The following is a 12,863-nucleotide window of genomic DNA, read 5'->3' on the forward strand; positions in this document are numbered from 1 at the left end:
GCAGAACCGCTCTGGGTCTAAGCCCCCCAACCCCGTTCTTTATTCCCTACTCGGGTATTGAGCGCCTTCTGTTTGCAGGCTGAGGGTACACACTGCCCGGTCTCCCGCCCTCCCCACCTCGAGCCGGAGCCCGGGGGAGGGGGCATTGTGGGTTGGGGGCGGGGACCGGGAACCCAGGATCAAATCCAGCGCCTAGCCTACTAAGTGCACTAATGGCGTTGCGGAAGGCTGATGACTCAAGCGAAAGCCCTCTTCTTCGGGCTCCGGGCTGGCTCCCGCGGCTCTGCTGATCAGACGTGGTTTTGAGTTTCACCTCCAGGGAGGCTCCCCCGGCCTACTCACAAGCACGGAGTGGGAGGCTCCGCCGGGATCTGAGAGGCTAGGGAGGAGGGCCCCCTCCTTGCATCCCTCCCCAGCCTCGGGGCTGTGTAACCTCAGGGCCTCTGGGCCCCTCTCTGGGCCTCTTCAGAGGAATGAAGATGATGGACTGGCCGATCCAGTTTGCCCAGAAGGCCTTAAAAAAAAAAAAAAAATCACTTTTACTTTACCTCCGTGACAGGGGAGGGCAGGGGGGCTCTGAGAGGCAGGTGGGTTAACCCCTGTCCTCTGAGTGCTTCAGGTCCCCCTGGTTCACAGAGGCTGGGACCACGTGAATGGGCTACGGGGAGGCACATGCACCAGGAGGGGTGAATTGTTTTTCCTCACTCAACGCAGACTTGGGGGCTGACCCAGGCAGGAGGGACCGGCCCAGGCCAGCTGATGCTGGGGAGCCAGGTGGCAAGAGGCCAGTCCTACCCACCATTCGGCCACACTGACCTTGAGGCCATTAGGTCCTCTGTTCATGGGGTGGGTTTGAGAGGTAGATGAAGAAAGGATACTCAGAAAATGCAGAGGTTTCCCTCCCACGTGTGTTGAGCCCGAGGGTCCCAGGGCTAAGTCTGCCTCTTGGTCTGCCACTTACTTTGGGTCCCCAGGTCAAGTGTAGGTGGACTGAACCACAGCCGGAAGGCTGGGGGATGGGTGCTGGGTGGACCCATATGGCTGCCAAGACTGCCTGGGTTCCTCCTGGTGGGCATGTGGGGGTCCCTACATTTCACCCACAAGGGTCAGGCACTGCTGACTTGGGGGTGGGTCATCCACTGCCCTCCTCCCCCCACCATCGCACCCACTGGAAGACATCAGGGACATGGCTTAGTGGCCCTGGGGGGCACAGTCCCCACTGGGGGACCTCACCATCAGGCCCTCAGCCTCCTGCCACCAGGAGCAGAGTAGGGGTGGGGCGACGCCGAAAAAAAAACCACCAGAGGAGCCGTTTTCTGTTAAAAGTCAGAAGTGTTTTGTCTTGTTTTAATATTTCATCAGCTTTACAGGGTTACAATTGTCTTAAATATTTCTGAAGTTTAAATACAATCTGCATAATAATGTTATAAAATGTAAACTTTCAGTGTTCCTTTAAATTTCAAAATCACACTTTTTTTTTGTCTTTTTCCCCCCTTCCTTTTAATACCTGAATATCCTGCAAAAACTGAAATAAATCGTCACAGGCTGCCCTGCCACAGCCAAGGTGTGACAGGCTGAGCCCAGCTAGAGGTAGAGAGTAGTTTTACGTCTTTTTATTGGAAGTTTTTTTTTTTCCCTTTAACCTGAGTTCAGGCGTGCTCCCCACGCCTTCTGACAAACCCCAGAGAAACTGAAATTTCACAAGTCAGGCATGAAAGGCTGAAGTCGTTTGCCAAGAAAAAAATGCAGAAGCAAAATTAAGGGAAAAAAAAATGGTGGTGGACAAAAATGCTAACAGTGAGAAAAGTGACTGTACAAACGCACAACTATTACAAACCAACTTGCCACCCCGTGCCCACCCCCCACCCCCGCCCGCCCCCCAGCTGGACAGCTACAGACCTGCGGCCAGTTTGGAGGTCACAAGGAAGGTTCTAGAAGCAGCCCGTCCACAAGCATCAGCAGATCAGGGGTACCCCTCAAGCCCCTCTCCACCCTGAGTTTGGGGTGTCCCCATCCAAGGCATGCTGCTAAGCCCCACCTGTTCAGGAATGAACAGCACTCAACCCCGGTCGCCCCGGGTTTGCATAAGGGGTGCTAAGTGCACCCCAGAAACCCACACCAATAGGCAGTGGTGGGGCTGGGAGTGTGGGGGTGCTGAATGGAGCGACCTAGGCAGAGGCAGGGCCCCTTGGACCCCCTGCTATTTCCATGGCCGGTGGGTCCCCCTTCTGGGCCCATGCCCCCTTCCCTACAATCATCAGCGTTGCCCAGCACCACAGGCACAGCCTGAGTCAGACGCGGGGGGTGGGGGGCGTCGCCCGCACGACGCTCTGTCCCCTGATGCCGGGTCCCCACGACACTGGTCGATGCAACAGCACACGTGTGGGACCCTGAGCTGGGGGCTAGGGAGGTGGGCACCCGGGTGGGGGTTTTGGCATCAAGAGTCAGACCTGAGGTAGAAACCGAAACTCGCAGCAGACACCCACCCCCCCTCTATGAGGCCGGCAGGAAGGGGGTGGGGGGCAGAGGGCAGCCCCACACACTCTATGGGTCAGGTGAGGGGAGAGCAGAGAGAGAAGGGGGGACGGCAAACAAGGGGGGGCAGATTGTGTCTGGGAACAAAAGGATCCCCCTCCCACAATGATTGTGCCGCTGCAGTGGGAGACGACAGGAGGGGAGACCCTTCCAGAAGCAGGAAGAAAGGCCCAAGCCCTGTGCCACCCTCTCCTGGGAGGGTGGGGGGCGTCAGCGACCCTGAGATACACCAAAGAAATGGGTTCCCTCCCAGAGAAACACCTCACCCCACAGGAAGGCAAACCGACGAGACTGGGGGCTCAGGACCACCCCCAAGGTCTCCAAGGCAACAAGATGACGCCTGGGTTGGGAGAGAGCAGGCTGCTGGCGGCGCCCCGCCCCTCTGGGCTCGTTAGGCCGGGCTCCGGGGTCCAATTAGAGTTTCCAGGCTCACCTGGGAACAGCTGCGTTCTTCCCAGCCCACCCCCACCCTCAGAGGGACGTGGAAAAGCGCTACCTCGCGGGAGGGAGGCACAGCCCCAGCCAACACTACCTGGTCCCGCAGATGGAAGGAAACTGGGCCCCCAAAAGCGCTCCTGGGCTTAAGGAGGACGGATGTGCAGGCGCCCCCGACCCCCAGCTGCATCCCACCAATGCCTGCCTCCTGACCCGGGGAACAGGGTTGAGGGGGGGAGGAGTGCAGGCCCCACCTTGGCCTGTAGTTCCTCGAGCCACTGCAGGGCTCCCAGCAAGTATAGAGGGACAAAGTTAGATGAGAACGGGGGTAGGGTGGGGTGAGGGGGTTCAGGGTGCCATGGCCCCAGAAACCTCACCCTGAGCTAAGGCCGGCTCACCCCCATCCCCAGACATGGCATCCCCAGAAGCAGTGCTCTCAGGCAAGGCCAGTCCCCAGGCCGTGTTCATCCCTGAGACAGGAGCCTGGGGCTGGTGGGGGAGCACCCCCCACCCCAGCAATTTCTCCTTTTGAGTTAAGACTTCGGGGCTCCTGACAGAGGAGCCCAGCCTGAAACACAAGTCTGGTGACATCTAGCATTCAGCATCCCTGTCCCTCTTCCCCCAGGACCCCACCATGCACCCCCACCCCAGCCAGCCCAGCCCAGCCCAGAGCACCTGAGTTCATCGGCTCTGCTGACTCTAGCCCAGGCATCCAGTGTCCTGGGCCCACTGCACCACAGGAAATGCACAACTGAACCCAAATCAGTCATGGGAAAAATAAAGGGTATTACTTGGGTTTTTTTTGCCTTTTTTTTTTTTCTTTTTCAAGTCCAGTTTCCCTGAATGAACACAAATATATAGATATATATATCCTTTTCCTAGGTTTGATTCCTCCCCCAAGAATAAAATAGAATATTTACAAAACAAAACCCCTAAAACCTCTTAAAAACCCTATAGAGTTTGATTTTCACTATTTCTTTTAAAAAAACAACAACAAAGTTCCCAAAAGCAACAACAACAAAAAAATTCAACTGATCTTGGCTCAGGGGTTTCATTCAACACAAGGAGCTGGGTGTGGTGAGTGTGTGACAAACGGACAAAAAAAAGCAAAGAAAAAAAAAACATAAAAATGAAAAAACACAGTGCAGGGATGTATGAGGTAAACAGGATTGGCCTGTTGAAACCAGACGCCAGTCCACGTGGATCCACCAGGGCTGCAGGAGAGCCCTAGTAGACATTTGCCTCTCTCATTTCTAATTTCCTTTGATATTCTCACAATTCATCTCTGAATGTCCGAAACCTGAGTAATTCAAGTGTTCCTTGGTTTTCCCCTGTTTTATTAAATTTTCTTTATATATATATATATATATGTATATATTTTTTTCTTTTCTTTTTGGCGTTAAGCTGTCGCTCCTCTGTGGATACCTCCCCTCCCCACCCGTATCTTCCACCATCCCAGCCCCTGCTTGGCCCACCTGGACCCCCTGCCCAGTCTGGCAGGTTCCCAGGGTGGGGAGTGTAGCGGTTAAGGCAATGAGTTGTTTGAGGTAGATGTGGGGGGTGCAGACATCCCCGCCGGCCCTGCCTGGCTGCCTGCACTGCTGCTGCTGCTGTTGGTCCCACTGTTTCCGCCCCGGCTGCTGCTGCCTCCACCTTTGTTGGGAGCGGAGGGTGGCGTGGGGGCCGGTGGCTGGGCAAACAGCACTCCTGGAGCAAGGACAGGAGGAGAGACAAGTCGTGGAGAATGTAAAAGATCACATGACAGGGGCAAGCGATTCCTGAGCAATTCCCAGCAAAGTCCCTCTCCCCCAGGACACCACCACCTCCTCAAGCCTTCCCTAATGGGGTCTTTACAGCAACAGAGCTGTTCTGTGTCAACATCGCCACCTGGTGGCCTACAGGAGTCATGGGTCTGACCACATTATTTTTGAAGTACACAACACGTGATACGACCATGCTGAGCACTTAGTACTTGCTGAGCAGCTGGCAAAGTATAAGACAGACTATCTCTCATACTCTAGTCTCATGAGGGAAGAGCTCTGGGCTCAAGCCAGCCACACCCGAGGGGCAACCAAGATTCCGGAAAGACATGGTCAAGGTGGGCGTGAACGCTAGGCCAGCCTACCTGTGTACATGATTCCATTAATCTCTACTGACATGCTAATACTGTTGCTGCCGTTGGTGCTGGTCAGGTTCGCAGCCGAGTCCTGGCGGCTCTCAGAGGCTGCAGGAAGAAGAAAAAACACCCTTTGTCACTGTAAACCAGCCCCCATGCAATGAGCTGTATCATGTGGGTCATCCCCACGAGATATGAAGCTTCCCAGAGCTTCAGACCCGATCCCTCAGCAGTGCACACAGTAGGTATTCAACAAATACTTATTGAACAGGAATGTATTCGTCTCAAATTTGCTTTTTTGTATGACTACAACTTTTGTTTTCCCCTAATAATTAAAAAAAAATTTTTTTTTTCTTAAATTTTTTGGCTTCACTGCAAAGCAGGTGGGATCTTAGCTCCTCAACCAGGGATGGAAGTCTCATGCCCACTGCAGTGGAAGTGGAAAGTCTTAGCCACTGGACTGCCGGGGAAGTCCTTTTCTAATAATTTTTATTGGAGAAGAGTTGATTTACAATGTTAAGTTTTTCAGGTGTACAGCATGATTACAAGTCTTAAGCAATGTGCTTGTGCTTAGTCACTCAGTTGTGTCCGACTCTTTGCGACCCTATGGACTGTAACCCGCCAGGTTCCTGTGTCCATGGGGATTCTCCAGGCAAGAATACTGGAGTGGGTTGCCACTCCCTTCTCCAGGAGATCTTACTAATCCAGGGATCGAACCTGGATCTCCTGCACTGCAGATTCTTTATTGTCTGAGTCACCAGGGAAGCCCAAATCATGTCATTCTTTTTAATGGCCAAAGTATTCCAGCCTTAGTTCATTCATTCCCCTACTGATGGACACACTAGAGACATCGTGCAAACATCTGCAGTGAACATCCTTGGACACGTGAGTTTCCCTGAGCCCTTGCATCAGCTCTGCTCTAGACACCAAGCAGAATCACCCAGTCCTGGGGCAAGTACATCTTTTGTCTTTAAAAGAGATTCCCAGGACTTTCCTGGCAGTCCAGTGGTTAACACTCCATGCTTCCAATGCAGCAGGCACAGGTTTGATCCCTGTTCAGGGAACTAAGATTCCACATGCTCCGAGGCACAGCAACCCCCCCCCAAAAAAAGACTGCCAAGTTGTCACCTGTTTACACGCCCACCAGCAGGACCAAGGGGGCCCATTTCCACCACATCCTGACCAACATTTGATATTATCAAACTCTGATGGATGAAAAATAGTATCCCCTAGTTAACTTGCAGAGCCCCAAAGAGATGGAGTTGAACAGTTTTTCCTACTAGTTTATAAGTTGTGCTCCCCAGGTGACTCAGTGGCAAAGAATCCATCTGCCAATCCAGGAGCCACAGGAGATGTGGGTTCAACCCCTGGGTTGGGAAGATCCCCAGGAGGAGAAAATGGCAAACTACTCTAGTATTCTTGCATGGAGAACCCATGGACAGAGGAGCTTGGCAGGTTATAGTCCGTGGAGTTGCACAGTTGGATACGACTGAGTATACATGATGAGTATACTCAGCTGCCCATTCCTTGTACTGGTCTAATGTTTACCTTTTTTTCTTTTTGATCTGTAGGCACTCTTTACATATGTTGGCTACGAGGCCCTACTCTTGTGCTTGTGCAAGAAGCACAGAGGGTCTGAGCGCCAGGGTGGTACCTTGGCTGTTGATCCGGATGCTCATAGGCAGCTGTGCTGTCATGGCCAGGAAGTTCTGCTGAAGTGCCCGCTGCATCAGCCGCTGCTGCTCTTCTGCCACCAGAGCCATCTTCTTCTCAGGAGGCTCCCCAGACTCCAGTTTCTCCCGAAGCTGCTCCAGGGCAGCCGCCTGTGCTGCCACGGCCGCCTGGGCTGCTACTGCCTGGGCCGCCACCACTGGGTGACCTGCCAGGGAGACTGGTAGGCGGCCGGGGACTGTGATGGGGATGGCTGCATCCTCCTCTGGACAGGAGAGAAGAGGAGTTGGTGGCCAGAAGAGAATGGTGGTAGCTTAGTCCCTGCCTCCCACACAAGGCAGGAAGGTGCTTCCTTGAATACCTCCCCTGATGGGGTGCTCATTTCCTCTCCAGGGATGAAGTGGACAGGTTTTGGAACAAACACAAGTGCTAAGAGCCTTTCTACTCTCAGGTTGACAACAGATACCACCATAATGGTAACAATACTAGTGATGGTAACAGTATACAGTACTGCTTGGCATTATTAAGTAGTATTATACAGAGAGTAGTATTATACAGAGTAGCACACGTTACATACACATACAATACTAATTGCAACAAGAGCTCACCACATCTTGTCTAAAGCACTTAATGTGAACCATCTCAACAACCCCATTTCTACCTAGACACCCTCTTCCCCACTTTACTGCTGAGAAAACCAAGGCTCAGAGAGGATGGATAACTTTCCTGAGGCCACTGAGCTGAAGAGAAGTTGAGCTGAAATCAAACGCATGCAGCCCAAGCCCAGAACCAGCTCTGGACCATTCCCCTCTCCAGTGGTTGAAACAAACAACCCCATCAATCCCACTCACTGGTCCCACTGTGACCTACTCTCTCTTCTCCCAGTTCTTCCTCCTGAGTCTCTCCCTGGTGGCCGGGGGCTGCCTCTCCAGGATGGACCCCATTGCAACTTTTGCACTTGCCAGCCCCTCTGCTCTGGAGTCTCTGCAGCCACCTCTGCTACTCTCGGCTCCAAAGAGCCCCTCGGACCCATTACAATCATCTTTCCCCAGCTCCCTCATGAGCTCCATCGGGTTCAGATCTCTCTTTTGTCCCCCACCATCCTCCTGAGCTCCAGCACAGGCTCGCAGAGAATGGATGCCTAATGATATTCACAGGTATGGCTGTGACTCCCCGAGGCTGGGGCAGGGTAAACAGAGGCCCATAGAGGTTGGAGGGAGCTGACACTGGTGAGATCTCCTTCACCTTAGATCCAACCAGCCCTGAATTCTCGGGTGCTGGGTGGATCACCCTGGATCCCTGGGCCAAGTCTGTGACATAGGGAGTCGCAGTTCAAGTGGCAGATGGAGAAACGGGACCTCAGACAGGTGCACCGGCCTGCTTGAGGCCAGGCCGCCACATGAGCTGTTGGTGATTCTGTGTTAGGAAGGATTCAGAGGCTCGGTGATCGACTGTTGATGTCTGCCATGGATGGGGTCTAGGATGTGGCACGCTGGGCATTTTACACACCAAAGGTCCCCAACAACTCCACAAAGGTATAATCTCCTCCCCTTTACCCATAACGAGAGCTAGGCTCAGAAAGGGGCAGTGAGCACTGAGCAATAGCTCCGAGGATGATTACAGTCAGTTTGATGACCCACACTGGGACCATGTGTTCAGAAGAATTCTAAAGCTCAAAGGGAAAAGAATACAGTGATCAACTAGCAATGTCTGTCACATGCAAGGGACTAGAGATATCCACGGGCAGCAGCCTGGACCAATGCTACAATAAAAGTGGCAGCAATGTCTGCCACGGGCAAAGGATAGGAAAATTGGGCATGGGTTGCCTTGTCCACCTTGGCACAAAACTGGAGGTAACAACTATTGATTTGTGATGTACACCAAGGGCACAGGTTTAGGGGAAACAAATCGATTAGAGATGTCTGCCTGCCATGGGCCAAGGCTGGAAGGAACAGCAGTTGACTAGTAATATCTGCCACAGGCATACAACTGGGGGGTAGGTAGCCCTCTTCTACACCCACTTTGGGGCCTACCTTCCTGGTCACCCAGAAAGGGAAAGACATCCCCATCCCTAGGTCACACTGCCAGGCTAAAGCAGAGTCATGATCAGACCCCAGGCCCTGCGCAGCCCTCACCTTTCTTGATCTTGGGGGCTGGGGTGATGGAGCTGCCGTTGGTGCTGGCGGCCAGGCCCAGGGAGGACACAGGCAGCTTGGGCGAGGACAGCATGCTGTGGGCCCCGCCCGGCGAGTAGGCAAAGAGGGAGCCCCCAAAGCTCTGGCGCCGGCCCTCCCTCCGATTGCTGTCGATGGCTGCCTGGAGCTCGTTGGGGTTGCTGAGGCCACGCTTCTCACACTCGTAGGGGTACAGGTACTTCATGTACCTGTGGGCAGGGACAAGAGGCAGGATGGCACCCAGGACACCTTGGGGTTCTGCATGAAGCCAAGCCCCACCTCCCTGCCTGGATGCCCACTGGTCCTCTGAGCCCCTGTCCTCACCTATGCTGTTCCCTCTGTCGTGATGCCTGTCCTACAGCACGTCCCATCCCCACGACCACCACCTGGCTAATTCTTGAGCACTCAACCAGCAGGGCCTAAAGGCTGGGACTTTCTGCGACCCCCTGGTCTGTGGTCCTTTCTGCCTAGGGTCCTTTCTGCATGGCGTGAGCGGGCACTTACTGGGTGCGCAACGTGAAGGCAGCGCTGGTGATGGACGTGGGCAGGTTCAGTCCCTTGGTGATCTCTCGCCACAGCTTCTTGTTGATGACCTCCACCAGGCCGCCCTTCTCCGTCACCAGCACGTACAACATGAACAGGTCGAGCACCTGCTTCGCCATGATGGGGATGCGGTTCACAGGTGTCCCTGTGGAGAGGGGGGTGCTGTCACTTGGCACCTGGTCCATCAGTGAGAGGGGGTACTCTTGGCACAGCTGACCCAAGGCAGCTGGCCCTCTGGAGGGCTACCCCTGCCATTATAGGGGGTAAGGAAGCATCCCTGCCCCACCCAGTGTGACACCCAGCATCCCCTGGGGGCAGGGTCACCGGGTAAGACCCCAGCTTGCAAGAGCCCTGAGGCGGCTGTGTCTCTCAGTGTTTCCATCAGTGTCTGGGTTCATGCTGTTCATCTAGGGATGAGGGGGTGCTGCAGGGCCAACCTGGGGGCCCAGCATGAGAAACACAGCCTCTGTTATTCCTTCTACAACCAACAGCTACTAAAACAACTCGGCTGTGTTCCCAGAGGCCGGCTCTCTCCAGGTTCCCCAGGGCTCTGCAGTGGGAAAGCGGGACTGGTTAATCTACTTTGCAGTTTAGATAGCAGAGAGGTGGGCCAGGCAGGGGAGAGGGGCCCCTTCCTGCAGGCCTTCTCCCCATTTCTGCCCACCCTGATGAGCTCCTGCAAACATGCCTCCCAGCCAAGGGAGCCCCCAGGTCTCAGGTCAGTCTGCCTGAGACTGCCACTTCCTGGCTGACGGTGGAGAAGCCCCCAATTATACTTCTCCCCTGGGCAGTGAAATTACAGGTTTACTGTCTATGGTCCCCACACTGGCCTGCTCACATGGAGTACCCCACCTCGTGCCCATCCTGACATACAGCAGGTGTCAATAAACAACAGTGAAGGCTGCTGGGCCCTTATCGTGGCCCTGAGGGCAGGCCTGCCTCCCCTACAGAGATGGAATCTGGCTCCCGCTCCCTCTGCCCCCACCACAGTGCCCTGGACCTGGGACCGATTTCCTCTCCCCAGCCCCAGCAGGACATCTCAGAACCACCTCCTGCCAACCTTGGCTGCTTCCTAAGTCGCCAAATCCCCAAGGAACAAACACAGCCTGGGGGGGGGGGGTGGTAAGATGGGCCTTCGATCCCCCACTTCATTTTCCAGCTCAAGAAGGAGAGAGACAAGCAATACCAGGTATCAGTGGCACACCCCGCCCCAGAGGAACCCCCAGCGCCCACCTGGCCCACCCGGGATGCTGAGTTAGGCTCTGAGTTGGGCTTCTCCCAGGACCCTGGACCCTGGGCCCTGGCTCAGCAGCAGGCGGATGTTTATAGAAGACACGGGGCTGGGTGAGCACAGAGAGGCAATGAAGGAGGCGGGCAGGGGGGTGATAAGGAAGGGCGGAGAGGTTGTCAAGGAAACAGCAGGAGGGTGGGGTGCAGGCAGGACCCCTCCCCCACTTCTAGCCCCGGAGACTCTGGAGAACCATCCAGTTGGAGGCTTTGACTTTGTGATGGGGCAGGGGAAGGAGGAATTACTGTCCCCTTGGAGTGAAGGGAAGGGGCTTGTGGGATGCAGGACATGATATCCAGATTCTCAGCCCCAAAGCCCTCCAGCCCAATTATAGATAGAGGATTCAATAGGAAGGGGGGAAGCAGGGCCTTGGAACTGGGTTCTGAGGGATGCATAGGAGTTTGTTGCTTCCTGTCCTCAGGAGCACCTGGCTCCTGAGGGAGGAGGCAGGGCTGGACACAGACCCTGAAAGCCCAGGTAGCCAGGAGCTGGGGACTCAGAGAACCTGGTCTCACCAACACCCCACTCCAGAGCAGCTCACCATATTCCCTCCGTGCCTCCAGGACACCAGGAACCCAGTCTTGGGCAGAGTGGGTGGGCTTTGGGCCTAAGGGCTTGGAGCCCCATGGTTGAGGGGACAGTGAGGGGCTTGGGTAGGTGTGGATGGGGCTGATAAAGGGTGGGGTAGGAGCTCTCTGACCACATAGCAGGCAGCTGGGCTGGAAGATAACTGGGCTGGGCTGAACTCCTCCACCCCTGGCACAGGAGGAGTTAACTCGGAGGCCGCAGCCCCCTCCCCTTTCATCTCCTTCCCTTCCGGCCTGGGCCTGTGTTTACAGAAGCTGCTAGCAGGGAGAGGCAGGCAGGGGCCCTGGACAAAGAAGCTGCCTGGCTGGCCCCTGCAGCCCACACCAGCCCCACCCCTTCCTGCTTCTCAGGCCTCAGTTTCCTTCCCTGAACAGTGGGGGCATGGGGGTATCAGGGAAATGAGCCCACGCTGCAGTGGGTACTCCTAGGATCTGCGTCTGGCTGGAGCTCTGAGCTGGGTGTCAGGGGGTACTGGGGCCCCTCTGGGCCTGGCTCTCCCTAAATGCCCCGATAGGCCTGGCCTCTGTCCCTGGTCATCTCCTGTTCGCAAGGATGTGTCTGGCATCTGCCAGACCCTGGGGGTGGGGGTGGGAGGCAGAGGTGGCTCGGGCCTGGTACCCTGTCTTTGCATAATAACCGTGGCCCTGGCAGTAGGCACATGTGGAAACTGACTGCCAAAGGGCAGGGGGTGCAGGTGGCCTATCTCACAGACTGAGGAACTGAGGCCCCAGGTGGGAGCAGGGAGAGGTCAAGACCCAAGCCTCCCACCAGTTACAGCAGCAGGAAGGCTGGTCTCCAGTCCGCCAGGAGCTTCTGCAGCACCCAGCACCCGCCATCCTGGGAATCCAACCCTGTTCCCCACAAAGAGGCAGGCCTGCTATGGGGGATCCTGGGAGCAGCAAGGGAGGAAGCCTGCACTGTTACTTCTGGGTTGGGGTCCTGAGACTCCCCCCACCCAAGGACATACCCTTTAGACTCGCTCAGCTGTGCCTCCCCAACCAGACCTGCAGGGCTCGGCCTCCTCTGTCAGACACCCATGGCAGGACGGTGCCTCTTCTCTCAGATGCTTGCCACCATGGCAGGGCTGTGTCTCCTCCTCAGGCATCTCTTGGATGCCTCCAGACATGGGGAGCTCACTTTCTGACACACCTGCCCCAGGCTGTTGCCAGCAAGGCCCATCCTCCTGGCAGGCAGACCTCACCTCGCTTCTGCATGAAACTGAACAAGTCGTCCAGGAACTCCTTCCTCTTGGGGTCTGCGTCCAGTTCATAGAGCTGTGAAGGCAGGGAGAGGATGGGTTAGTGGGTGCCAGAGCTGGCAGCATGTCCACATCACTTGGAAAGTTAGTCGAGGGAACTGCCAGTAGGAAAGGCAGCAGGGGGTCTCAGCCCTGTCCCCCAGCATCTGAACATCTGCCGAGGTCCTGCTGAGCAGGCAGCGAGAGCCTGCCCCTGTCATCAGACAAGGACAATGAGACACTATCCTGGGGTGGCGTAGCACCAGCTGACCACAC

At 55.5% G+C, this 12,863-nt stretch overlaps 1 protein-coding gene across 2 annotated transcripts in view; it reads right to left on the bottom strand.

Annotated features, from left to right (window-relative positions):
- Positions 1 to 1,312: 1,312 nt before the first annotated feature.
- The window catches only part of ARID3A (AT-rich interaction domain 3A), a 35,316-nt gene continuing 23,765 nt past the window's right edge, over positions 1,313 to 12,863 (bottom strand). For both annotated transcript variants that reach the window (XM_040240252.1, XM_040240253.1), the window contains exons 4-9: positions 12,552 to 12,624; positions 9,436 to 9,619; positions 8,893 to 9,140; positions 6,741 to 7,022; positions 5,096 to 5,194; positions 1,313 to 4,677 (exon numbers count right to left, since the gene is read on the bottom strand). In XM_040240252.1, the coding sequence (XP_040096186.1) occupies positions 4,496 to 4,677; positions 5,096 to 5,194; positions 6,741 to 7,022; positions 8,893 to 9,140; positions 9,436 to 9,619; positions 12,552 to 12,624 (1,068 nt within the window). In that variant the 3' untranslated portion in view covers positions 1,313 to 4,495. The remainder of the gene's footprint in view (positions 4,678 to 5,095; positions 5,195 to 6,740; positions 7,023 to 8,892; positions 9,141 to 9,435; positions 9,620 to 12,551; positions 12,625 to 12,863) is intronic.

The sequence above is a fragment of the Oryx dammah genome, unplaced genomic scaffold (assembly GCF_014754425.2).
Source record: "Oryx dammah isolate SB20612 unplaced genomic scaffold, SCBI_Odam_1.1 HiC_scaffold_5, whole genome shotgun sequence".
Classification (NCBI taxonomy): domain Eukaryota; kingdom Metazoa; phylum Chordata; class Mammalia; order Artiodactyla; family Bovidae; genus Oryx; species Oryx dammah.